The sequence below is a fragment of the Pleuronectes platessa genome, chromosome 5 (assembly GCF_947347685.1).
Source record: "Pleuronectes platessa chromosome 5, fPlePla1.1, whole genome shotgun sequence".
In the NCBI taxonomy this organism is placed as follows: domain Eukaryota; kingdom Metazoa; phylum Chordata; class Actinopteri; order Pleuronectiformes; family Pleuronectidae; genus Pleuronectes; species Pleuronectes platessa.
Window position 1 is genome coordinate 24664952 of NC_070630.1, and position 26461 is coordinate 24691412.

Genomic DNA, 26461 nt, shown 5'->3' on the forward strand with positions numbered 1-26461 from the left:
TTTGGAGAAGTTTAGCCACATGTAGCCTTTTATTAACACCAGTAATACATATTATGGTCAACAGTAAACACCTTTCAAATCATCTTTATTTACATCTCACACCCTCAGTTTGCATGACATTTTAACTTTAGTTAAAACAATAAAGAAAAACCAAACCAATGCATCAGTCTAATATTTAATCACAAATTCACAACCTTTAATTAAGGTTATTTTTTAAATATATCCAGATTTAATTATTTAGTATACAAATTTGTAAAATTGTCTAATCAATAATCAACTGGCACAGCCATTTCACTAATAGCAACATTGTTAAGCAAATAATTAACTGCATTATAAACTTTGGTTACATGGTGGTTGAGCGGAATTATTGGATTTACATAGATTTGTCTTAATGAAGATGCTTTAGAAGGGCCGGCTTATTATGCATTTGTCTAATTGATCAACAACATCAGGAATAGCTTTTAGTGATCCAGCCATCATTAGACACAGTTGTATAAACTTGAAAAGTCTATTTTTTACATTAAATCCAGTGTGAGGGAGAAGGACCATCTCATTTAGTCAGACTGACTTATTGTTACTCAGTAAGAGGTTCAGATGAACCAAACTAATTCACCCAAGAGCTACTAAATAAAGGAGCTGTAAATATACCGTCAGCTATAAAACATTTTTCTCTTATAAAATATTATAGAGACATGGTCAAATACATCAAAAACAAAAAAGAAAACAAAGGCAGTTAATTATATATTCCCACCTAAATACCCAAACATTCATACTCTTAAGACCCATCTCTCTGCACTTCAATCAGCATCATACTGCAGCTCAGTCATACTAGACCATGGGGTGGTCGCTCCAAGAGGGCAGGTTGGAGAGTTTCTCTTCTGTGGCTGGTGTGATGGGCCAACCCCAGCTCTTGAAGAATCCAGTCAGGTTCAACTCCACAGTCCGGGAGAAAGTCTCAGCGTACAGGTTCATCTTTCCTTTGTTGTCATTGGGAAAGTCGCTCATCGTGTGGTAGGCAGCAAACACCTTCTTAAAGGCGTCCCAGCCAAACTTATCCTGGAGCTACATGCACGGAGGAACAAGTCAAGGAAATGTAAGAAAATTCCAGTGTTGATGCCTCAATGTGCTAACTTGGTTTAGAGACTTTCAGTACTATTAACATTTTTGGCAATTGGCCTGTGTGTGCGTGTGTGGTTTTGTTCAAATGGTATTTATAAGGGGTAATACAAAAATTATTCTCTCTTACCTGCATATATGTCTCCAGGGCCACCCACATGTGCCATTTGCCGAGTTGCCTGCCCTCCTTAACAAACTCCGCTGCTCGACAGTTTCGGTTTGCTAAAGTCATATTTGGGTGAGCCTGCAATGAAAAGATGATTAAGAAACAATATAATATCCATGGACACCTTAATACTTCTCTAAATGTAAGTGCTGCTTTTAGTTATTTCTATGAATATAAAATATATCATAAATACACTATAACAAAGCAGATCTACTCCACCTTTGCTCTGTCCATCCCAAGCACCTCTTCATGCACATACACTGACCAGAGGTTGCATGTACACTCAGTGGTATTGGGTGGGAACTCCCAGCACCCTCTCTGCTGGTTGTGTCCCAGTTCATGGATGAGCCCCCATATTCCTACATTCCTGATATGGTCAACACTGACCAGTTCACCCGCAACAGTGCTGTGTATCATTACAGGGTAACCTGCATGCATCCAACCTGAGCAGGACAAAATCAAAAAAAGCACAGAGTTTTGTATTATTGCTATGACGATTACTATCATAGGTATGGTAGAGAAACACTTTACAACTTGCTGTGCATGCAGTCTCACCAAACTACACGTCTCAATGTAGTATGTTCTGTTACAAAACTCAAATTAACATAATTAACACTCACTCTAACCCTAACTCTATTTGAATCTTTACAATTTTTTAAAAGGACAGTTTTTGCTCCATGATAGACTAATGATCTGTCCATGATGGACACTGCTTTTTTCAAGCATGAGTTGTTACTTGCTCAATTTCTCACAGAGTCCTTTACCATTTCAAATACACTTACCGTGGGAAATCTGCACGTCTGCTACATAGCGTTCTTTGCGGGGAAATTTGTGTGGTTTTGCAGCCAGGTCAGCAATGGCCCTCATCATTTCATTCCAGAGCGCTGCCAACTCGTCAGGGCGATCCAGGCCCCGAACCACATTTGATTGCACAGTAAGGATGATGTTTTCAAACTCCAACTCGGCCCAGGGTGAGGGAGCATTGCGCAACAAGGACCACTCTGCTGCTGTTGTCGCACCTGAAGGAAACAGACGGTGGGTATGTAAAATTTCGCATGCTAGGAATAGTATAAACCTGTTTTGTCAAAAAGAGATTAAACAAATAGGTCCTAAAAAACTGATGTTCATGATGTAAAGTCAGTCTGGCAGGAAATATAGGCCATCATCCAGAGAGCTTAAGTTTCATCTGCACCAAGTCCCAATCCCCTCTTTTGCCAGTTTTCCATGATCAAAGCCTTCAGTCTCCACAAACCCAAACCCTACCTTACTTCCTCTGCACAGGTTCACCTGCAAATAAACCTTTTGAACCTGACTGCTTTGCCAGCAAAACCTTTGTTAGAGTCAGCACTACTATATTAGTACAGTCCACTTAAGAAATTGAATTATCAAACATACTTATAAACTTGCATCTCTTGTATGGATTTCACCTTAAGAATCTGAAAATACCTAAGAAACATTAAACTTTATATTCAACATAACTACATTATCTTACTGTATGTCCCCTTGAATCTCAAAGCAACCATACTGATCCCATAATATAGGAGACGAAACATCTTACATTAACCCCAGGAACACATAGAGGCACACATCGGTAAACATAATGCACCTTTCAACCTCCTAAGTACTCACCAAATTTGTAATATGGCGCAGGTACAGCCATCTGCACTATGATCTGACCCTGTACTTGTGCTTTGGCAGGGGCCACCAGGTAGAGGAGTCCACCCCAGAGGTTGTACACCTGCATCATCTCTGTGGTTATGGGAAATTGTTCATGAACACTTGGTGCTCTCTTCAACTCTCCATGATTCAGCCTGTCTGTTTGACAGCCTATCTGGATCTGAGGAAGACAAGGAATAGGTTTTACCACTTTGAAGACGTGGACTATAGAGCAGTCACTATATTCTTTGATGCATGACTGCTAACAGTCATTAAAATGTCTACTGAGTAGGAAGCAAAAAGGTGATTTACTTGTATTAGCAAACTCATAACCCTTAATGTCTTAATGGATTTGTGGGCTGTACCTTCCATCCTTTGTTGACCATGTCTGCTGGTATGGCAATGTAGGTCTTCATGCCAGGAGCGAGGTAGAGACCTGTACTGATCCACTCCCAGGCTAACACACACACACACACACACACACAAATTACACACACACACAATTTTTTTTTAATGCTTTAAAAAATACAAAAATAAAGGAGGAAGTTGACCCCTTAAGATGTTAGTGGTTTTATTCGACCTTCCATTGTTACCAGGCTGAAATATTAAAAAATGTGCTATGCCTAATTCAATTTTTTAGCCTGTCTGGGCCTGGTCTAAGATTTGTAATCTCATCAGAACATTTCAGGTTCAGAAGGTGTCAAATTAACTAACGGCAAGGTCTGTACAATAGCGCATATACTGTACACAAGTTGAGCTCATAACATCTTCATATATTTGGTCTCACATGTTGTGTTAACGCTGATCTGGATCCTGTGGTTATAGATAACTGGCATCAAAGGATTATCCTTAATGAGGTAAGGCAGGAGAGCATCTGGATTTGGGTGAACCTTATATAACTCTGTGCCCACATTGAGGAGCAGGTGGTCTTTGGAGTTCTTCACAGGACAGGTGTCAGACACCTTGAAAGAAGATGAACAAAAGACAAAACATATCGTGCTGATTAATAAATGCTGATTAATCGTCATATACATATTATATGATCTTTTGCTTTGGCAAAGATCAGGATCACAAGAAGATCAAACAAAATAGCTTTTTTGCTGCTCTATTGGAAAATGTTAAGTTACGCATTTTGTTGACTCACCTGTGGCATGCCCACCCTCATTATGATATCAGTGAGGGCGGACAGGAGCTGTGCATAGAAGGAGCAATCATGAGCCTTCATGGTCAAGTAGGTGGAACAGTCCGTGCCCAGCTTTTTCAGACATTCCTCTTCATGCTTTGTGAGATCTGTTCCTGTGTTGACATGTCCAGCAAAGCGGTGAAGAAGGTGGCGGAAGTGGTAGGTGTCTTTGACGGCCTGGCTGGGTATAGGGGCCTTGTATACACCACCGCCGATTGTTGCTCCCAACAGGCTCAAGCCCATTTTAGTCAGGATCTTGTTCCCTGAAATACATTAGAACAACCATGAGTTGATATTCTGATGTGATTAGGATATTTGAAGCCCAAATATCAAGTAGTAGCCTATTAAAAAGAAATTTGTTTAACATCACAAGTCTTTTGATATTTTCTTTAGTGTGTTTCCAAGTGCTGCAAAGTAACTTGTTTTTTGTTGGGTAGTCCTCTTTGTTATTATGTTAAATCAATACTATGGAAGTTTCTGCTGTCTCTAGACTGCAGCAATTCAGTCCCCTACATTGTTGTATGGACCCACGCACTTTCATTTCCCTCTACCCAGGTTTTGTCTGAGCCCACCATTTTGTCAAGTTCAGCAGCCTTCATGAACAATTAGTACACCACTTACTTGGTGTATCTGTTGCTGCAGACAATTGACATGTTATCTTCAAAGTTTACTTAAACAATAAGTTCTCAGTTTTTCGGAACATCCTTGAGTGTGTGTGTGCGTGTGTGTGTGTGCGTGTGCGTATGTATGTTTTATGTTGTTATGTGTTTAGGACTGCAATTCTGTCTCGCTAAATGATGAATTCAATGTGTGGGGATATTTAACTTTATGCCTAATATGAGTTTATATTTAGTACATTACCATGTGGATTTGTTATTGTATGTCGCTTTGGATAAATACGTCAGCTAAATGAAATGTAACAATTTGTACAGCAGTACCTTTAACAGTGAGGATGCATTATGTTATGATATCATGAACTTTGCAGGTGGTGCATTATCGTACCTACGAATTCTGTTAATACGTTTTGTCCACAGTGTGTCTGTGCCCAGTACCAGGCATGTCCACCAATCAGAAGGCCTCCTCCCTCTGCCACAAAGTTCTGGATATCCTCCATGTGATCACCGCTGTATGCTGTGCACACGAATACACTCAGGTCTTTCCTGAAGTTTGTCTTCTCACACTTTAACCCTGACTTGCTGAGGATTCCTAAGGCTTGATCCTGCGATACCCCAATGACCCCATTCCGGCCTTCATCCAACCAGTGAACGGCATTACTCCAAAATTGCGTCAAAGGCTAGAATGAGAAGAATTATTTCAAAACAAAAACTGTAGTTAATCAACATTGATAAGAATTCTAGACATTAAACTTTTTTTTCTAAGTCAAATCATCAATATAGACTTTTTACCTCTCGGGAAAGAATTCCTTCATGTGAAATCAAAATGACCCGTCCCTGTCCATAGTAGGATCCTGCCAGGAACGCGTTTCCATTCGCTGTGGTCCCAATGGGAAAGGCAAGAGGGCCATGGACCAGAACCTCAGAAAGTAATGCTCCCTCTTGGATGTCGAACTCTGAAACCCCCTTGAGTAAGAACTCCAAGTCATCCTCAAAATCCTTTCCGTTTCTGTGTTTGAAAGGGGGAGAAGTAAACCAGATATATATGACATTTACAGTGAGTTATAGAACTTTAGGAAAGCACCAGTAACTGTTATAAATCTTGTTTTTCTTAACCAAAATTTTTAAAGTACAAATAATATTAATATTTTTTCACTATAAATAATATTTATTAAAAATAAATTGGTATTATAATATAATACAAACAATTCAGTGATAGCTTCAGTGTTAGCTTCACTATTGTTAATAATGTCATAATAGTGCAGAAAGTTTTCAAAAAGGAGTAGTCTCTTTATAAAAGTGAAATCTTTCTAAATGTGCAATAATCGATAAGTGTATTCACTCACACTACAGCCATCCAAGAGGATGGGATTTTAGGATAGACAGGCAGGTACTCTGCCTCAGCCTGATGATCAGAGAAGTAGATTCCTGCCACACCAGAAACCTTGTTCCCTTCAAACAGAAGCAGTGTGTTTTCTTTTGGGTAACTTGCAGCCCAGCTCCACGCCTGACCTGCTATCAACACTCCTCCTCCAGCTTTCATGAATGCCACTAGATCCTTCTTGTGTTCACCCACACTGTAGGCATCTGTCACATACACACCAACCCCCAGATTATCACTAAAGGCTCCCACCACTTTGGCTTGGAAGCTGGATTTGCTGAGGTTCTCAGCGACTGACATAACATTTTGATGGATCCCTACAGACAGGTTATCGGATCCATCTCCTCTCAGCCAGATCAGAGCATTCTCTACAAGAGCTGGGAGGGTCCACAGGTAACTCTCATGACCCAGAACTACAACCCTTCCACTGCCGTACAGAGACGCAGCCATCGGGACCTGGCCTTTGCTGTTCATTGCCAAAGGAAAGGCATGGTCTCCAGTCAGAACCAGGTCACTGGGAACACTTTGACCACGGAGGTCCAGCTCTTTCAAGCCTCTCATCAGAGACATGTAGACCCCTTCATGGTGGTTTTGCATGGGCTGGTTGGACATGGTGAGAAAGTTTGATGCTCTGAAAACCGACAGAAGGTGGAGGGCAGAAAAACAGGAAAAGAGTTGAGTCAGACACAATACTGACTTTGATAACATATGAGCCTAGTTAGTCTGTACTGTGGGAAAAAATAAATATGATCCATTACAAAGTCAATTTCAACTTACAACTGGAGACAAAAGGCTATAACGTACTTTTGACTTGGTTTCAACAGAGGCCAAAGAGTTTGCAATAATTACTGAAAAGAAAGAAGGAAAGAAAGAAAGAAAGAAAATAATCAAATTTCTTTTACCTGTAAAAAAGTTTCTGCTTGTATAATCAGACTGCTGTATACATCAGAAGGTTTTCAAGAGAGCCACTCTCATGCAACATATATCTTACCGAACACATGAGACAATATAAACGAGAGAAGCAGTATGGGCGTGGGTATTTAAGCGACAAAACTAAAAGAGGAGTGACTTCAGTGACACGCTATTAATGCCAGCAAGAATCAGACATCATGACCTGTCTGCTAACATTCTCAGTGTGTGAATAATAAACTGCTGGAGATACACCCTGAACGACAATACATAAGAAACCAGTTTTTCCTGTTTGGCATGATGAGGAAGCATAGGAGTGGATGTTGACACAACATTTAAATTTAGCTGTGAGAAGAACCACTCAGGGCATCTGTGTTTTTATCTCTTAAACAAACTTATGATGATTATATATTTGTAGATAATGGGATTTTGCATTTAGTGTGTGTATGTGTATGTGTGTGTGTGTGTGTGTGTGTGTGTGTGTGTGTGTGTGTGTGTGTGTGTGTGAGTACTTAAACCTTTGTGAGAACAATTTTAAGCATAGCTTACAGAGTAAGGACATTTTGACCAGTCCTCACTTTTTCAATGGTCTGTTTGAGGGTTAAGACTTGATTTTAGGGTTAGGTTCAGAATTAGGTTAAGGCAGTGGTTCTCAAACTTTTTTTGTCATGCCCCACTTTGGGTCTAGAATATTTTTCATTCCCCACCCCACAACAAAATGGGCCCAGTTTAACATGTGTATTTACATTACATACACATGAACATGTGTTCAAATAAAAACAACAACTTTTTGTGACCTCTGTCGCTTTTTTCAAAGAATAGTGCAATAACTTTACTTAAATTCAACTTAATTGAAGTTCTTTTGGGGACATTTATCACTACATTCCTCCATCAGTCTGTACTTTTTCAATAATAGAGAAAACATTTATTCAATTATAATCACTTTGTTACAAAGATGATAAAGCTCAACCAGAAAGAACACATGCATGTGATTGTGGTGTAATGTTTCTAAGTGTCATCTTAATTTGTTGGGTCTAATAGAGTTTTAAGACATAAAATCCCCACTGGTCTCTCCTCATGTCCTACCCCAGGGGTAGGTAACATTTACTATCCAAAGAGCCATTTTGCCCCCTCTTCCCCCATATTAAATCTGTCTGGAGCCGCCCTGATAACACAGGTTATAAAGTTATATAGTTATATAATATATATAAAAACTATAGTTAGTTGCATTTATTAAATTATAGAACGACAATAAAAAAAACTGCTATTTTTACCCATTACAAAAAAGGAAAACATCAAACTCTAATGAAGAGGAGAATAAAATACATGTGTAGGCCTACTTTGAAATAAATGAAGCACAGAACTATATGCTTTTTTTGCTCGTATCCAGCTTGGTACTTTTCAGCAGATGCTTTGTGCTTGCTCTGGAAATGTCTTTAAGCATCACATTTTTTTTGTTTGCTAATTCCTCGCCACATATCAAGCATACAGGTAAACCTGCATCGTTGGCAGTGATAGCAAATTAACCTGTCCACGCAGAATTAAACTTTCTATTTTCCTCCCTTTGTGCGTGTCCGCTATCTGGGAGCGCGCGCGCGCACACACACACACACACACCCGCTCCTGTTATTTCATGACGGCCTAATACGATGATGATTTAAAAAAATGAACGTGAACGGTACGTTCACTCACGTTCATCATATGAAAACTGATTCGTTAAGTTCACCGTTCGCGAAAAATATGCGCAACATTCACAGCACTGTACAGGGAGCCATTGCAGAGGGGCTGAAGAGCTGCAGGTCTCCGACCCCTGTCCTACCCCATTGACTGTGAACCCAAGAGCAAGACAGGCTTCTTCGTACTTTCTTCTCAACTTGGTTTTTGACCACCGTCTCTTGTTTGTCCCTGACGGGCTGCTGCACGTGAACGAGCTCTGATCTCCTGTGTGCGTCTCTGAGCGAGTGAGCGGGGTGGGGGGCGGAGCCCCGGGGCCTGAGAGTGTGCGCTGTACAGGGACATAGACTGTATATGGGAGCCACTCCAGAGGGGCTTTAGAGCCGCCCGCGGCATCAGAGCCCTGGCTACGGCGAAAGAACAATTTGTTTACTACTCCGGCGCCCACAACATTTTTGGTCGGGCAGTTCGAACTGCCCGACCAAAAATGTTGTGGGCGGGGCTAAATTCGTCTGGCATCCAGGCTAGCGGTAAAGTGATACGGACGTTTAAACATTGGTTCGGCTATAATATAAGTTCCGCCTCACATTTCCCCCTCCCGGTCGCGCGCCCCACCTGTTATGCGTCCACGCCCCACCAGTGGGGCGCGCCACACAGTTTGAGAATCACTGGGTTAAGGGTTGAACAGGAGTAAAACTTATAAAAAATATCATTGCAACATTCAGATTAGGCTCTACTAGAAAATAACACCTGCCTGTAGGCTACTATACATCTATAGGAAAAAACGAAGTACATATGTAAATAAAAGGAATCTCTCAAACAGGCATGCTATGAGGAAGACAGGAAAAAGAAACATGACACACATCACAATAACACGAAAAGAGGAGGAACAGGTGATTATACATATTCGAGGAGGCCGTTACACAAAGACACATTTAGTCCGGGAGTTTATCATCTTGTCCTGTTTTCCTCACATTGGATTTTTCCTCTTTAAAGCGTTCCTGTTCGATGCTACTTCAAACCCGGAACTCCTCAACATGTACAAGTAATAACATTTATTTCCAAAAACTAAATAAATAAAACAACTACTTTACCAAGCCGGTATCGTTTACATTCGTCGCACAGAGATGTCAGTCGCTGTCAGTCTGTGCTGGAGAGTAAATTATACAAGGAATACCGGAAAAGTAAGAGCGGAACCATCGAGCTGGGCCGGTTTCAGGTCGAGTGTATTTTTCAAATGGACCGCGGGTACAGCGCTTAAACGAATCCCTGCTTTAACACAAGAAGTTGTGATCAAAAGTAGTAACGCTGATTATATTAATATTTATAACACAGTCAGTGATTAGAGTGATTAACAGTGTGAGTCATAGCCCCCGTCAGGCTGAACGCGGAGCCGCTGCGGTCACTCGGATGTCGTGCACGCTAGTCGGCGCCTCCGGGGCTCGGGTCCCGCTGCTGGATGGCCGGGCTGTGCTACTGGGCCGGGGTCCGCAAACCGGAGTCACCGACAAGGCATGCTCCAGGCACCAGGGTGAGGCGGATCCCATCATACTGCAAACTGACGCTGCTGGTCGTCATCTGAATGCAAAGGGCTCTAATGGTTGGGAGGAATAGCTTTAATTCATAAAAGTTAGTCATTTTTCTGTTCTTCTGACACATTATAACTATGGGAAGAAAACGGAGTCCTCCCACTCCAGCTCACTGAGATTAGAAAACCATCATCCCTGATGGGTTAGTCTCAGAATTGAGGCCTTGTGTCTGTTACCAAAAATCTATTTGAATTCACAGGTGACTAGGATGAAGTGTCACATCAGCTTTCAAATAAAGAGGGCAGAGGCAGACTCAGAGCCTAAAATATGAGTTTATTAAACCATTAATGTAAATGGCTAAAAAATATATAATCAAAAGTTGTTTTGAGACCATTTTTAAGATTGCAAACTATTTGCATATGGTTTGCTTCTTACTCCTTTTTTTTACAGTCATCTTGACTTTTATCTTTGACTGCTGGTATCTTAGATGTGTGAAGATGAAACAATCCATTGAGAACATAACTGGTATAGTTCAATACAAAATATAAATGACACCGTGAGAAATGTATCATCTTTACCTTTTAAGGAAATAGCAGTTTTTTATACACTAAGGGGCCAGTTTGTTAGGTACTCCTTGATAAAAAAGATACAGTCTAATATAGTCCTGCAATAACAGGCAAGACGAGAAGCCTCAATAACATAAATATCCATCCTGTAAATTCAGATTTTTGTTTAAATTGTTTTAGGATGTGTTGATCCACCTATCATTTTTGAAGACACAGTTAGCTGTGTTGTTAAACAGTGTTTTATAAATACAGAGTGATGTTTCTGCCCTGATTGATATGCAACAACCCATGTTCACATATTGAGGTCCTATGCCACAATGTTTTTGGTTTGCCAAGACATGTAGAAAATAACAGTTAAATTGTTGCATAAATATGAAAAAGGGAAACTAATCTATTTTTCATACAGTACTTTGACTTTTCAATGAATATAAATGCCAAACTGTAAATGTTTCTGTGTGTGAATATATGTTTGTGGTGACACTTACCTTTGTGTTTTCTCCAGTGAAAGTGGTGGCTTGCTATCCAGACCAGGATGTGGTTGTTACTCAGGTATGTTTGTCACATGTTCACAGTTCATATTTATTTAGTTTCCCTGTGAAGTGCTTAAGCTAGAAACACCACTGCTAAAATACACTCCAAAATGCATTTAAATACAAATAAATTATAAAATGTTTTATATTGTTCATATTATATAGGGATTTCGACACTACACAATCAAAGTATCAGAAATGTATTTTTTCTATTCCAACCTGAACTCTCACTCTCGTGTCTTTACTGCCTAGACTCACCCAGGTTATTGTACAATCAAAACACCATAAAATGCCAAAGTTCAGTGTTGGTACGTGTCCTGTTTTGCTTCACAGCTTGGTGCCAATCCCAGTTTCCTAGATGGTGAGAAGCTTGGCCGAGGTCAGTCTGGTAAACTCACCCATGGAGGCGTTCTCTACCTGGTTAACAACAACCATCCATTTAAACTGCACTACTCCCTGAGCAACAAAGGTACAACCTCCAGTGCTGAACAGAAAGTGCTAAAAGCCAACGATAAGACAAAAGGAGGAAGGAACGGGAAAGAAAAAGAGACGCAGTCAAAGCTGGCACCGAAACGCAGTATAAAGGATTTCTTCCCTACCTCTCCCATGAAGGTAACACAGGTTTCACTGTTCGGTTATTGAGTTCTAATCTGAATGTCTTTTCCTGAGTCATGTTACAACACATATCATTCATGTATATCATCAATGATATGCAGTGGGGTTTTTTTCTTCTTTTTTTTCTTCTGTTCAGTCTTATAAAAGACAACTGAGCCCAGAGAGGGGACACCCTGACGTGAAGCGCCAAAGGACAGATGAGGAGGTGTCAGGTGGATGGATGAAGGAAGAAGAAGAAGAAGATGAAGAGGAGAGACTGGCAGAGGAAAAGCTCAAGCAGCTGCAGGAGTTGGCAGAGAAGTCTATGACAGAGATGAGTAACAGCCCCCACCCTTCATCATCATCATCATCATCATCGTCAAAGGCCTGTCTAAAAAGCAGCTGGCAGCAAATAGGCAACCTGATGCTATACACTGCTGCTGGAGTCAAAGGGAGTGACAAGGTGGGGACTGTTTCAATGCTAATGACGTTTTTCTTTATTCAAGTATTCATCTTTTTCACCACTGTGACGGCGCATTGTTATAGGCGAAATAAAAGCTGTGTGGCTTTAATATTGTATAAAAATCCCAATCAGTGAAGATCATGTGTTTCAAACATTGATGTTTTCCCCTTTTTGACGTTTGAATTACAAGTTAGGTTGAGCATATCATCCAGCGCCGGGGAAAATGACTGAATATTCCTCTTCTCGTCTCCAGATTGCTGGGTTTGACATAGATGGCTGCATCATCACCACCAAGTCTGGGAGAGTCTTTCCCACTTCACCAGATGACTGGAGGTATGTTTAACGTTTGCTACAGCTAAAAATAGGGATCATTAAGCGTCTGTTATGAGGGTTGGATAAAGGACTGTCTTACCTGGTGTTGGGTTAGTACCGAGGGGTTAGTTTTTAACTTTGACCGAGGTTTGTCTGTCAAAATGTTTGTGCAGACTCTCCTTTACCAAGTTTAATGAATACAGAACATTGGCTTGAGTGTGTACATATGTGTGGTTTAACCTTAGGGACGTTCACAATGATGCTTTCTTAGTTATAACTTCTCTTCTCTCTGCATTGTACACACACATGATACTTTTTACTCACTTGTGTGCTTGCTCCTGCATTCCAGTGTGCCCTGATATGTTATCCTATCATAGACAGTGACTTATATACCACAGATTATATCTCCCAACTACTTGCTTCGTTGTAATCATTCTTTTGTTTAAATCCCAGGATTCTGTTTCCAGAGATTCAGCCCAGACTGGCCACTTTGCTTAAAAGAGGATATAAGGTGAGAAGGAGAAACACAGCAGCTGCTAATAATATTTAGTGAACTTTGCAAGATTCAAGGCAAGGCAAATTTATTTTATAGCACATTTCAACAACAAGGCTCAGGAGGTAGAGCGGGTCGTCCACTAAGCAGAAGGCTGGCCATTGGATCTCCAGCATCCGCTTGCTGAAGTGTCCCTGGGCAAGAACTGGCATTGAACCTCTAATTGCCTGTATGAATGATGTATGATAAACAACTGCTGCACATAGATGCAGTGTATGAATATGTGCGTGTGAATGGGTGGATGGAAAAAACTATACTGTGGAGTGTATGAAGTGAGCAATTATATGATTTTACGAAAGGCCGTGTCAAAAAGGAATATCGTCCGCGTTGATTTTAAAGAACTAAGACTTGCAGTTGAATGTTAGTATTTACCACTTGAGCTACTGCTGTGGCTCTCCCTTTGTAGGTGGTGTTCTTCACAAACCAGATGGGGATCGCTAGAGGCAAACTGAGACCAGAAGCCTTTAAGTCTAAAGTGGAGGACATACTCGCCAAGCTGCAACTACCTGTGCAGGTTAGCTGGGCTGTATATAATTGAGTAGATATATTACGTAAAGCAGATATTTGGATGCTGCATGTTTCTTTGTTACAGGTGTTTGTAGCGAGCGGCCCTGGTATCTACAGGAAACCAGTTTTGGGAATGTGGAATCACCTGTGTGAGAAGGTAATTGTCAACTGACACACAGACACCAAGGTTTTGAAAGGTCCACACCTCATTCCATGTCTTTGAGAGGAGGCTGACAACACAAAATAAAAACAACACTGACAACACTGAGTCAAAGAAAGTGCCCTGTTGTCACTCCTCACAACATCGTGTACTGCTGTGCCTGCATGATGACACTGTGTGTCTGATATAATTGAAAGACATGGTTGCATGTTTGTCACCTGCTCAGGTTAATGATGGTGTCACCGTTGATAAGACAGCAAGTTTCTATGTGGGAGGTGAGTAGAGATATGGTCGTGACTGTGTGTGTTCTCAGTTATCTGATTTCACACAAAAACACATGTGTTACATAAGCTACATATATTATGTTTTTTCGGAAAAAATTCAGTTCTTTTCTCTTGAACCTAAAAATGTGCTCGGTAGGCTATTTGTTAATTTGAACTCTTAATCGCCTATTTTTTTACTTTTATTATTCTTTTATCTGTTATTTAACTAATCGTGAGCTTATGGCTTAACCTCTGTGCTCAGATGCCGCCGGGAGGCCTGAAAACTGGGCGCCAGGGAAGAAGAAGAAGGATTTTTCATGCAGTGACCGACTGGTAAGACATGAAATTCTTAGTCTGGTTAAGTTTGACCACTTTGTTCCACTTCTTTAACCACATTAAGCTAGTCCTCACTGATACATAAATCATCTAAAATCAATATGTGTAACAGTTATTATCTTATTTCTTGTTCTTGTAGTTTGCTCTAAACATGGGGTTGAAGTTCCAAACCCCAGAGGAGTACTTTTTGGGCTGGAAGAGCGCCCCCTACAGCCTGCCTGATTTTGACCCTGTAAGTCCAAAGACCAATTTGACATGAATAGTCTCTATTTTCTATATATATATATATATATGTATATATTGAATTGTGTTGGTACAATACAGTATTAGCTCCATGTTGAAAAAAAACGTGTTGTAAATTTATGAGGGAAAAAAGTCATAATCTAAAGAGAACTCATTTTAGAGTACGTGTTATGTACAGTGCTGCACCCTAACCCTAACCTGGGTAAAATGAGGAATGTGGAGCATCTTGTTAAGTTACACTTGAGTATAGATTTAGGAAATTACTAAATACTTCATCCTTTGGCACATCAGCACCACATTCTCATAAGTATTCAGGACCTTAGAAAGATTGTGCCATAAACTCAGCGAGAGGGCAAACACAGAGATGTGATTGAGTTCAGTGTGAGAATGATGGAGAACATCAAAGTTGCATTTTGTGCAAAGTTTTTGAAAAGTTTCAGAAGTTAAACAAACCTTTTGTCTTTACTGCAGAAGAAGAATAGACTGCACCTCTCAGTATCGCAATTAAAAGAACCACAAAGACTTGGTTGAAATGTCTTCTTTTGTGGAGGAGGAAATGTTTGATTGTGTTTCGGTAATGTTTTGTCTGTTTCTGCATTTTTTGTAAATGTTTTTCTTCGTGTGAATCGTCAGAGGAAGCTTGACTCGGCTGCCAGGCTGTACGACCCTCCATCGGCCTCCCTCACGTCCAGCAGGACAGAAGTCATTGTTGCCGTCGGTTTCCCTGCTTGTAAGTGAGCTTGGATGGTTTATCATGGGTTTTCTGGTCTGTCATTCGACAACGCCCTTATCATGTTGTTCTTTGTTCTCTTTGTCTGCAGCTGGTAAATCCACTTTCTTCCACACCCACATCATTCCACAAGGCTACTCGTACGTCAATAGGGTGAGTGGATATTTTAAGAACAGGACTCCAGACGCCTCTTTTGCCTGTGTATCTTTATTTTATTTCAATCTGGAGAGACTTTGATTCAACGCTTTAACAACATTAACTATATATATATATACAATTCCTTCTTTTTTCTCTTTTTTTTTTACAGTTATTTGTCAAGTCAATAAGATGTCAAGAAAATCGAAATACAGACAAAAAGAGATTCCTTGATTTAGAGTGAGATGCATACGTTTATGTTACACGGTAGAAGCAATATATTGATCCTTTCATTGGGTTTTATTTCTGTCTCAGGACACACTGGGTTCATGGCAGAGCTGTGTGTCGGCATGTGAGCGCTCTCTGAAGGAAGGCCGCAGTGTTGCCGTGGACAACACCAACCCGGACCCGGAGTCTCGGAAGCGGTAATGCAGCAGCGCTTCATCTCTATTTATTGTGAAGGCACTTTTATCTCTGTGTGTTTCCTCGACTGTTTGCATATCTAGCTCCACCTCACTGGCTACTCCTTTAGACAAACAAAAGCCTCAATAGACAGGCGTTCAAAAGTGGAGAATAAATATACACAAACAGTTGAGAATATTTACAGGCAGGGTGGAGGTTTGTATTGTTGTGTACACTGGCCTATGATTTAAGTCAGTGCTGTCTGCAGTTGTAGCACTCTACCAAGAAGGACATAGTAAATGGCAAAAAAAAATTGGCAACACATCGAGAAAAAACTGAGAAACTTCCCACAGACACAGAAAAATTTGTTACAAGAACGAAAAAGGTTTTAGTCCAATAGATGACGGATCCAACTGGAGACAGACCAGTACATTTCCAAGAAATGTTGTGACTTCACTCCCTGTCTTTTTTAAAGAAATCCTACTAAATGGGGCATTTAAGAATCTGTGTATTCACTCTGTGCTGCTTTTGCTGCACAGTTGCTTCTTCAAAAAATCTGAATAATGCGGAAATGTATGTTTTTTTTGTTGTTGTAATATAATTCAAAAAGTGAAACTCTCCTCCGCTTATGAAATAAACAAAATTCTATGTGTCAGAATATTTTACTTATTCCTAAAAGATTTATGTCCAACTTCTGAAAAGTCTTTTACTTTATGAAGTCAATACTTGGTCGTGGCTACTTTAGCACAAATGACTTTGGCCAACCTTATAACCCTGATAAGAAGCTTCTGATGCTCTCTTGTTAAAGAGTGGCTTGATACTAAGAATGCGACAGTTGTAGTCCATTTCCGTCTGTGTGCGGTGGCTCTTGATTCACTGGCACACCGTATTTATACTGAATTAAGAGTAATTTACTGTAAGAGTATTTTGAGATACATTTTTAATAATGTATATTTTGAGCTGTAGACCACAATCATGGAAATTAGGATTTAAAAAATGCGTGACACATTTTATGTCTGTGAGTAATGGGTCTAGATTAGAATATATAAAATGTTCACTTTCTTAAATGATATAATAGAAAGTTTTTGTAGATGCACCTGTACAGCATGCTGTCTGAGATATGTATATACTGCTGCTGCTTGCTTCTGCATATGGTTTTCTCTGTTTGTGTAACCAAATACTGCATTTGCTAGCTATGTGGACGTGGCCAAAGCAGCAGGAGTGTCCTGTCGCTGTTTCCACTTCTCCGCCTCTCTGGAGCAAGCCAAACACAACAACAAAGTAAGACTGTGCTCTGCACTCTGGTTTGTTTCGTCTGGTCACAAAGTGCGTGTTTGATGATTTTTTTTATACTGTTGTCCTCAGTTCCGTGAAATGGCTCCGTCCGAAAGCAAACATGCCAAGGTCAATGACATGATTTTCCACAGCTACAAGTAAGCATGACTCATTGGGCTTTGAATCATGCCAGTAATAACTAAACAGTGTAGACTTTAGTGTCAGCTGTGCAATGTTTTTCTAAATCTGTGTCTCCCTCTGGACAGGAAACACTTTGTGGCTCCTGCTCTCTCTGAGGGATTCGCCGAGATCCTCCAGATCCACTTCGTCCCAAAGTTCAAAGACAGCCAATCAGAGACCCTGTTCCGACAGTTTTCTGAGGGCTGATTGGACAGTTGGCTTTTAAAAGATCAGCCAACCGACCTGCATCTTGTCTGAGATCCCCACTGACCTATCCACCTTATACGCAATACCGTATGTCTCAATTCAGGGCACGCGTGGACTCGAAGGCTGAACTGAAAAGAGACAGTCTGGTTTACAGAGGTCTCTGTCTTTACTTGTTTGGTCTCGGTCTACAAATGCAGCCCCTGAAGGATGCAACCCCTGAATTGAGACACAGTTTGTATGACTGAGGCCACTTAGTGCACAGTTAGAACCGGGATGTAGTCTAGGCTTGTGGGACAATATCAGGAACTGTACTGGAATGTATGATATATTCATGTATGTGTCCCCGGACGTGGTTCATGCAAACGTTTTACATGTGTTGTTTAGAAAGAATAAAATGGATAAAAAACACTTTTAAATGGTACTTTTATTTAGTATGTTTGATTTGTTAAAGAAAAATTATTCTTTCCAAGTAAGCTTACAGTCAGGAAAATCATTGCTAGTCCATTTGATTTAGATTTTTGTTGTGATTATTCACATATATTGTATAGTAAGTAGTTATAAAGGCCCATGATCTCTGTTGAATTCTCCATTGCTCGGTTATTATTCCAAGTGTTCCAAGACGTCGGGCAGGAACTGAATCTGCTTGCCCAGATACTTTTTCAGCCACGGCACGATGTGGAACAGGTCGACGTGAAAGTCTCGAGCGCCAGGAGGCGGCTTGTCGCTGCTGAACCCTCTCATAGGTGGGTCACAAACGTCTATGGTACCCCAGCTCACTACTGCCACCTGGGGATGAAAGCAGTCGATCTGATAGTGATTCCACTTTGAATGATCAGGCTCTTATTAAATAGAACACTGACCTGAAAGTAGCGCTTTCTTTTTTGCAGAAACAGGGATCCACCAGAGTCACCTTTACAGAAAGAGGCAAAATGTAACTTTCATGTGAATATTTTGAACATGTCAAAAACCATGGGTCATATAACTGTTTTCAGACATGACCTCGTAAGGATGTGGTAGAACTGGGTCTGGAGTTTCCTCCTGAGTTTGCCTTTCACACTTGCACAACACAGCAGAAGATTCTGTGTTCACACATACAGCCCTTACAGAGATTGTCCAGAGGAAACCCGGGATTCAGTGCATGTTTGAAAGCAGCTACACAGTGAGTGTCCAGAGTCAAGACCTTTGCAGGAGACAGCATCCTGATATCCGGAGGTGCCTCCAGAGCAGAGGAATGAATCAGGGACATATTCTTCCAAAGTGACATCGGTGGGTTGTTTTAAGGTCTGCCTGGCCTTCTCCACACAGCCAGGCCTCTGCGGACAGACAAACAACACAGTGTAGATTTTAACTGATATATGTCCACCACATCTACATCTGACCATAAGCATGAAAGCAGCCAACAGTCTGATGATTGCAGCTCTCACCTGTCTCTTCGTGTGTATGTGTGTTTGTTTGCGTCCCGAGTTCTTATGGATGAAAAAGGCAACAGTCTGCTCATGTGACAGTAGTTCATTTCCTGTATACAGTACATACAGGCATTTAACTGAGCATCCAGGAGAACTTATTTTGATTTATATATTCAAACTTATCATATACAATCTATCTGATGTCATATATTCATAATATGAATTATTCTGCTAAACAGACTCATGAGTATAAAGGCCACATACTGTGCTGCTGACAGGTAGAGTTGATGGTTCTCATGGCTCTGCTGGCTGGTACAGTGCACGGCAAGCAGATAGGTCTGTTGTTTGAAATATGGCACATACACTGTTTGTTAGGTGTTTACGTTTTTCTCTTGTTTACATGTAGGTACACACAAGGATGGAAATACAAAAATACACAACTCGCACATCCTCCATGACCTAAATATATGTTGGCTGATAGTTCAAGACTTTTCTTACCTGGCCTTCGAGGAAAGAGGGATACTCTTGTTCACGTAGACTAGAGCAACATCGTAGTCGTAGAACTGGGACACATTTCTGTGTTCGAGTGCGTGGACGTTATACTTGGGGTGAATGAACACTGTGCTGGACCTCACTGTGCCATTACCTGGGAAGCAAAGAAGCTACTTGTTGCTACAGGCGTCAATTCAACACGAGGGTTAACCGTGTAATATTTCTGATGCAACTAGCATTGTCTCCATGTTGATACCTTAAAGGATAACATGCTAAAAACGTTATTTTCTTATCAAGATCCATGAATGGGGAAATGCTAAAAAAATTTAAAACCTCCCTATTTCTCAATGCTAAAGAAAGTAATAAAGACAAAAGTCCTGCTCCTGATCCACACCAATTATGAATTCTTCCCTAACCCATACCACATCCTTCCACCAAGTTTTTGGGAAATCTGATCAGTAGTAATCTTGCTTATAACACACACTCAAACTAGCCCACAAACTAGAATGGCCCTCGGGGAACGCATCCTTCAGCCAAAGCCCAACAGTCCTCTCATGGAATCACATTTAAATTCACTAAATCAGGATTTTTATTTGCATGTGCACCAAATTACACCGACTCATAAATATCTGTATGATATGTGTGGTATTAGTGTAATTTTTTCACCATCAAGATCAGTGAATTACAGTCTAGAAATTAGTTTAATATGTTGTTTTTGCATTATCCTGCTAACTAACTACAACTAGGTTAAAACTTTGAGTGTTAAACTTCCAGAACAAGGCATTTGTCATTAAACATGAAAATAAGCTACACGTACAGACAGGTCTGTAACAGAATATCACCAACCTTTTCAATCCAGAAAGAAAAACCCCAACACATGTTTTCTTTCATCAGCTCCAATTACCCACTTAAACTTTTTCTTCCAGTCTCCATCAATATTGTCCCACATTGACACTGACCGTGTTCTATGTCCACTTGGTAATTCACCCTCTCTGTGCTCGCTTTGACAAAACAGTGGGCAGCTGTCAGCACCCAGTTCTGGCTCAAGATGGATCCAAAACACGACTTCTTAGGCCCCCATACAGGCTGTAAGGGAAGATGATGTCACAGGTGAGTGGTGGTCAGCTTGAAATAAAAACCTGCTGTTTGATTTCAGTGAGTGTGCAAAGCCCTTACTGATTTCAGAGTGACGTGCCAGGGCTTGTTGTAGACTGTTGTCCCACCCTGCTCAAGGTCGCTGGAGATGTCTTCCTGAGCAACCCCACACATCGTCACACTCACGTCACCTGCGTCATGAAACATAGACGTTAGAATTTACTATTAATAGCAATTAACATCGGAAAAAATGTGTATGTTATGGTATTGTTGGAAAAAAATTACTGCCAGACTTTTTGGTTTCTTTTGTGCTACAACAGTCTCAGCCGCAGTTATGAAACACTGGCAGTTGGTGAGGGGTGAGAGCAGTCTCTTACTTATGATGCTGTTGAACACCTCTCCCAGGGTTTTGAAGTCTTTCAGGATGAAGACGTGTTGCTCGCCACGTTTCTGTGAGGTTAATGAGTTCAACTCCTCTTTGTTCAGCTTGTTCCCCACACCAAATACATAGACATCTGATAAAACACATGCAAAGTCACTCAATGTGTTTATGTTCAACACAAAGGCAAGCATGTCAAAACACAAGACGTCAGCACATTACACTTTGCTTTGTAAAAGTAATCTGCGACAGTTTTGTTGATTGCTTTTGAGTGACTTCTTGATACCCAGCATGGTCTCATGTGTGTGATCCTGAGCCGTGCCGCTGTAGCCCAGCAGTTCCCTGATCTGGGCCAGAGCGATCTGAGGCTTGATGCCTGTGTTGGAGAAACCTGTCGACAGAGCCACCCAAGACAAATAGGGATGGTTTTAAAGGAGCTCTTATTTTATCTTATCACTTGACAAAAAGAATCTGCTCTGTTCTTTCTCTGAATTAAAGAGATGGAATTAATGAGATAATAATCTGTTTTCATCAGGAAAAAGATTTCTGAATTAGTACAATTATTTTCATGAATTATCTAAATCATTTTCAGGTAGATTTTATTTTTCTCTACTGAAAAATTTAAATTATCTCATTATCTATTTTTTTCTCAAGTGTATGCAATATGCTTCTGAGCAAAAGTTCGAGCTTTTTTAGTTCTTCACCGTCTGTTTCTATGATGATGATGTTCTGAGTCTCATTAAAATGGTTCTTGGCGCTGTTCTGCCTGAAGAAGTTTATCACCTCACTGACACGGTGAAGCGCGGCGTGGAGGTTAGTGCCCGTCTTATGACCGTGGCCTGCAGATAGAACAAAGACAAAAGATTGAGTGATGGAAACTTAGAAGGACCAGAAATTAAATGAACTATCAAACATATTGGTTCATCCTGGATCTCGACTTCAGGCCTTGAATAAATAAAGATTGTAGCAGAGTCCTACTGTCGTAGCTGAACTGCTCCAGATTCCATATGACGTCCTCAATGCTAGTGCTTATATCCGTTTCTATGATGTTTACGATGTCTTTAGCCTCACTGGCAAATGACAACACGTGGAACTTCAGCTGTACCTCGTAACTGTCCAGCTAAAAAAGAAATAAAGAAGACATGTTAGTTTCACATGTAGACTATAATAATTTGGTCGACATGACGGCTCCTTATAAGTGAAACCAAAGCGTCTCGGTCTGCCCCTGGTGGCTTGCTGCAGTATGGTTCATAAACCCCGCCTCTTCCATATTAACATATGGGAGATGGACCAAACTGGTCAAAATACTCATTGAGTACATATTTGTAGTTTCTGTCATTCGGGATGATCTTGACATTAACGAATATTGTGTAGTTCCTGAAAAGTTAGGTTTTAATTAGTTGTCACAGGATTGCACAAAATACATATTGATGCATTACCCACATCTCTGTGATTCAAATCAAACTGAGCTCAACCGGTTCAGACCTTTCTGATGAGAGCAATGGTGGCATCCCTGGAAATGTCAAAGTCCTGCTTTGTGATGCTTCCTGAAGTGTCCAATAAAATGTAGATATTCATGCGACTGCCTTCAGACACACGGATGGTTCGGCCAAAGGATCTTGTTGCTGCTAACACACAAAAAGTGTTTTGTTTTTTAATTGGAGTTGGACTCCTCAGAGAATTTGCTCATGAAGTTTTTGTGCAATCACTTAAAATGTTATTTGTGCAGCAACATTCAAAACACTGGTTCAGGACACAGATACAAGATACTTTTCTTCTTGGAGTTTGGGGAGACTACGTCCATGACTCCAGCAAGTGAGCTCGCCATGGCTTGGGCCACAGCACTGGGCGAGTCAAAGGTGTTTGGACCTGCAGCAAAAACGCAAAGATAGCACACATTAATGTATATATTGATAGTGCACTGTTTTCTGTTACGGTACTGCTGTGATAATAACAATTGGGTCGGATCAGATTAGCTATATTTTGTACATCAAAAGACGTTATTCTTCTAAAACACCTTGGCAGCGTGGTGATGAGCCGCTCCATTCCCTATTCTCCAGGCAAACCCTTACAGCCGAGCCGAGCAGATTCAGACCGGCCTGACACTGGTAGAGCACCTTCTCTCCAGTGTGGAACAGGCCCCCTGACCTTTGGGCCCCCGGCGGGATCCCTGGGTCATCACAGTCGTCAGCTGCAATTAAAAACAGAGAGCCAACAAAAAACCAAAGAATAGTTATTTTTTAAGGTAACAACAACATTTTGGAATTGTGCCCCAGGTTCTAGAAATGTTCAGAATCTACCATATTCATTCTCCAAAAGCCTGTCTGTCTGTGTTTGGAGCACATATCTCGTGAAGTATTCGACTTATCAGCTCCACACTTGTCACTTGTAAGATTTTAGTAGGTTATTGAACAGCACTCTGTAGCAGTCAGTGGGGACTGGGCAGTGTGCTTTCAGTCTGTGGACCGAGATGAACATGTCTTCTTCTACCTCCTCTGGTAAACTACAGCAGCTTCTTGTTCACTGGGTCAGTTTTATAATTTTATTATTTTGATGTCACCATATAGGACTCAGACACAAGAGTACAGCAAACGTGCCGATCTACAACATGGCTACAACATTCATATAATCACGTCCTTTTTAAATTGCATTTTGTCTTCATAGTAAAAGCACACCATTAATTTTGTTGCTGCAATGCTTCATATCGAGCTGATTTTGAGAGTTTTATTTTGAAAAGTTGTGAACTTAGGACTGAACTTTGTGTTTCAGACTTCTGAAACATCCAAAATGCAATGTGTGTGGAAAAAAAGGCAGTAGAACAAACCACACAAGAACAGTAATAAAGCGCCAAGTGAAAGTATATTGTACAACAGTTTGAGGAGGACTCACTAATGACAAGGTATAATTCTGAAGTGGTTTTGGAGCTTTAACACGGATATCTGCAAACAGGCAGATGTAGAACGAGCACCTCACTAGTAGAACTTGCAACAGAAGATTATGTGGTGCTTTGAAATTATGCACACCAGCAGAAACACATTGTAAACACATGTCTGAAAGCACTGAAACATATAGCTAAGTAGAATAAATACAAATTTTGGTCACTGACCTGTTTCTGTCACAGTGAAGTACTGTGTCATGTTACAATCTGTTCATAGAGATCTTTTGTGTGTTCATGAAAAGCTGCTTTACATTGTAAAGCTCGGTTAGTGTGAGCTTAGTCAGTGCATGCTCCCTCTAAGTCTCTATATGCTCCAATACGTCTGACCAACTGGGCTCAGGGCAACATGGAGGTAGATACTCTCTCATTTACTCTCTACGGCATGAACTTAAGATGATCAAATTAAACATATATTACACTTAATGAAATACTTTATCAACGTTTGTAGTCCTTTCCTTCCTCACCAATCCAAACTTCTGATCATGTGTAATTATACCACTTTATCTTATGTACTTTAGTTTATATCTGCAGCTTTTTATGTATCTCAGGACTGCATTGTATTGTTTGGTTTTTGTAATGTAGTTTAATCATGGGTTATCTGCTTGTTTGTTTGGGTGTAGTTTTCATAGGTTTGTTTTACACTTATCATTTTATTTTAGGTTGGTAAAAACTGGTGAGGGACATTGGATGAAAATTAGCTCATACAGCTCACTCGCAATAATGGTCTGATGATCAATGAGCCCTGTCTGTATCAAATAAAAAAACAATATACAACATACCATGGTTGTCGCAGACGGGTGTGTTGCCTGTCCACTCTCCAGAGAGGGTGCAGTTCCTCTGGGCTGACCCGTACAGGGTGAACCCTTCCATGCAGGAGAAGCTCTGCACTGTTCCCACACGGAACCACTGATCTCTGGGCCAGAAGTCGCCGTGATCCAGCTGGAGCTGAGCCGGACACAACACATCTAAAAGAGGTGAAGAGCAGTTAGGAGGGAAAAGAGAACAGAGGATGCAAGGAAGAAAGGAAGGGGGAAGGACAGGAGGAGGAAATCACAGAGGGAAATATCAGTTTATGAACAGACAGCAAAGTCCTTTTGTGTACAAATGACACTGAATGCATCAGTAGTAACAATATTACCTTTGCATGTGGCCTGTGACACTTGTCTGCCACTGACTAATCTCATCAGTGACCATTCCCCATCAGCACCACAGATCCTGCTGCTGACTGGGAAAGGGTATTTTCCTAGGCCACATTGAAAGGTCAGCACACTGCCCTCCAGCCCCCCCTGTGGAGAATGATGGAAACACATGATCACTTTTGGAGTTACGTTAAGAATGCCTTTCCCTTTCTGACATGACCAGAAAATGACCTTCCTAAGTTGTTCCTCAATTTTACTTGCACAATTCATAGCATACTTTGTCTTACTTCATGATTTTATTATACGTATCGCATTACCTTTTTTGAACCATTAAAATTAATAGATTATTGCTAGTTGAGGAAACTGAACAATACCCACAATAAATATATATATTCATGTTTTGTCATTAAATGTCTAATTTGGTCTAGAAACAATCCAAATACGACAAGCACATTCAGTTTGAAATGACCGATCGGTGAAAAACAGGAAGTCCTCATTTTGGAAAAGTTGCGATACACAAAAGTTTTCTTTTCTATTTCAAAAAATATCTGCCTACTTCTTCCAAAACATCCAGCACAAAACAATACAAAGTGACAGTATATTGTAGAATGGTTTGAGGAGGACTCACTAATGACAAAGATAATTCTGAAGAATATTAACACAGAACAAGAGAACAGCCCAATCCAAACAGACATCTTTAGAATACGCACTGCACTATAGTATAATCAATTACCAATCATTTTAACTCTGAAATGAATCAACTGATCAGTTTATCAAGCAACAAATTCAGCTCTAATGTCCAGTTAATGTTTTTCACCTGAGTGTAGGTGACGTGTCCACCTTTGATTCTCTCTGTGGTGGAACAGTTCAGAGGCTGTGGATTCTCGAATGTGTCTCCATAATAATTATACTCTTCCTCCTGCGGGGACACTGATGCACAAACAGTAAAATGCACAGACTTATGTGCAGGCATGTGGCACAAACCTATACTCTCACAAAAACGTTCTGAGAATGCACACAGCGTTTAAATGCTCACCCTTCTCGACAGATATGAAGAGCAGGATCAACACTGTTGACTTGACGTACATGACCACACTCTCTGGCTGGGTTTGTGTCTATTAGTGACAAAAACAGCAGTAAGAGCGTTTGTATCAAAGTGCAGCGAGTTGCTTAATTCGATGAATGGTTACCCATTGACACAACAGCACCAAACACAGAAGAAGGGATTGAGAAATTTAGGAAAGAACACAGATTTGAGTTTACTTTCATTTCTGGTTGTGCTATTTTTGACTTTTTCTCTTCTCAGCAGTCTGATCTTTTTTATATTT

At 40.6% G+C, this 26461-nt stretch overlaps 3 protein-coding genes across 11 annotated transcripts; 1 reads left to right on the forward strand and 2 right to left on the reverse strand.

Moving 5' to 3' along the window:
* LOC128439652 (TRPM8 channel-associated factor homolog) lies at positions 1–9946 on the reverse strand. 4 transcript variants are annotated; one of them, XM_053422014.1, is made up of 13 exons: positions 9794–9909; positions 6921–6964; positions 6082–6747; positions 5528–5744; positions 5124–5415; positions 4083–4384; positions 3726–3900; positions 3304–3395; positions 2912–3119; positions 2065–2301; positions 1502–1725; positions 1247–1360; positions 1–1062 (listed from the first exon to the last, which is right to left on the reverse strand). In XM_053422014.1, exons 3-13 carry the CDS (start codon positions 6726–6728, stop codon positions 829–831), a joined length of 2742 nt encoding a protein of 913 aa, XP_053277989.1. In that variant the 5' UTR covers positions 6729–6747; positions 6921–6964; positions 9794–9909; the 3' UTR covers positions 1–828. The 4 variants fall into 4 exon arrangements, with proteins under 4 accessions (XP_053277989.1, XP_053277992.1, XP_053277991.1 ...); XM_053422017.1 differs by having other exon boundaries at positions 6894–6964; positions 9794–9880; XM_053422016.1 differs by lacking the exon at positions 6921–6964 and having other exon boundaries at positions 9794–9946.
* Positions 9333–18093, forward strand: pnkp (polynucleotide kinase 3'-phosphatase). 3 transcript variants are annotated; one of them, XM_053422023.1, is made up of 17 exons: positions 9333–9744; positions 11297–11343; positions 11658–11936; positions 12076–12381; positions 12635–12714; positions 13147–13204; positions 13653–13760; positions 13839–13910; positions 14140–14188; positions 14439–14509; positions 14652–14744; positions 15389–15485; positions 15577–15638; positions 15936–16045; positions 17216–17303; positions 17388–17455; positions 17564–18093. In XM_053422023.1, exons 1-17 carry the CDS (start codon positions 9708–9710, stop codon positions 17682–17684), a joined length of 1746 nt encoding a protein of 581 aa, XP_053277998.1. In that variant the 5' UTR covers positions 9333–9707; the 3' UTR covers positions 17685–18093. The 3 variants fall into 3 exon arrangements, with proteins under 3 accessions (XP_053277998.1, XP_053277997.1, XP_053277999.1); XM_053422022.1 differs by lacking the exon at positions 9333–9744 and adding an exon at positions 10110–10230; XM_053422024.1 differs by lacking the exon at positions 9333–9744 and adding an exon at positions 10279–10328.
* On the reverse strand, positions 18091–26336 carry si:ch1073-280e3.1 (complement C2). 4 transcript variants are annotated; one of them, XM_053422019.1, is made up of 19 exons: positions 26170–26336; positions 25951–26063; positions 25133–25280; positions 24773–24959; positions 23074–23267; positions 22827–22925; positions 22542–22681; positions 22035–22176; positions 21761–21895; positions 21343–21447; positions 21055–21192; positions 20759–20868; positions 20542–20668; positions 19589–19736; positions 19355–19428; positions 19109–19200; positions 18865–18997; positions 18545–18594; positions 18091–18470 (listed from the first exon to the last, which is right to left on the reverse strand). In XM_053422019.1, the coding sequence occupies exons 1-19, from the start codon at positions 26219–26221 to the stop codon at positions 18285–18287; spliced, it is 2373 nt and encodes a 790-aa protein (XP_053277994.1). In that variant the 5' UTR covers positions 26222–26336; the 3' UTR covers positions 18091–18284. The 4 variants fall into 4 exon arrangements, with proteins under 4 accessions (XP_053277994.1, XP_053277993.1, XP_053277996.1 ...); XM_053422018.1 differs by having other exon boundaries at positions 22542–22684; XM_053422021.1 differs by having other exon boundaries at positions 23074–23247; positions 24774–24959; positions 26170–26335.
* Between the last annotated feature and the right edge of the window lie 125 nt (positions 26337–26461).

What these genes read in the sequence shown, in the direction of transcription:
- pnkp (XM_053422022.1), top strand. Translation starts at nt 10,110, where the DNA reads ATGTCGTGCACGCTAGTCGGCGCCTCCGGGGCTCGGGTCCCGCTGCTG. An exon ending in TCCCTACCTCTCCCATGAAG is followed by an intron (nt 11,937 to 12,075) that starts GTAACACAGGTT and finishes TCTTCTGTTCAG; the next exon opens with TCTTATAAAAGACAACTGAG. An exon ending in ACTTCACCAGATGACTGGAG is followed by an intron (nt 12,715 to 13,146) that starts GTATGTTTAACG and finishes TTTAAATCCCAG; the next exon opens with GATTCTGTTTCCAGAGATTC.
- si:ch1073-280e3.1 (XM_053422018.1), bottom strand. Translation starts at nt 26,221, where the DNA reads ATGTACGTCAAGTCAACAGTGTTGATCCTGCTCTTCATATCTGTCGAG. An exon ending in CACACATGAGACCATGCTGG is followed by an intron (nt 21,193 to 21,342) that starts GTATCAAGAAGT and finishes GTGTTTTATCAG; the next exon opens with ATGTCTATGTATTTGGTGTG. An exon ending in CCAAGTGGACATAGAACACG is followed by an intron (nt 19,737 to 20,541) that starts GTCAGTGTCAAT and finishes TTTGCTTCCCAG; the next exon opens with GTAATGGCACAGTGAGGTCC.
- LOC128439652 (XM_053422016.1), bottom strand. Translation starts at nt 6,728, where the DNA reads ATGTCCAACCAGCCCATGCAAAACCACCATGAAGGGGTCTACATGTCT. An exon ending in AAGGAATTCTTTCCCGAGAG is followed by an intron (nt 5,416 to 5,527) that starts GTAAAAAGTCTA and finishes TTCTCATTCTAG; the next exon opens with CCTTTGACGCAATTTTGGAG. An exon ending in AGACGTGCAGATTTCCCACG is followed by an intron (nt 1,726 to 2,064) that starts GTAAGTGTATTT and finishes TGTCCTGCTCAG; the next exon opens with GTTGGATGCATGCAGGTTAC.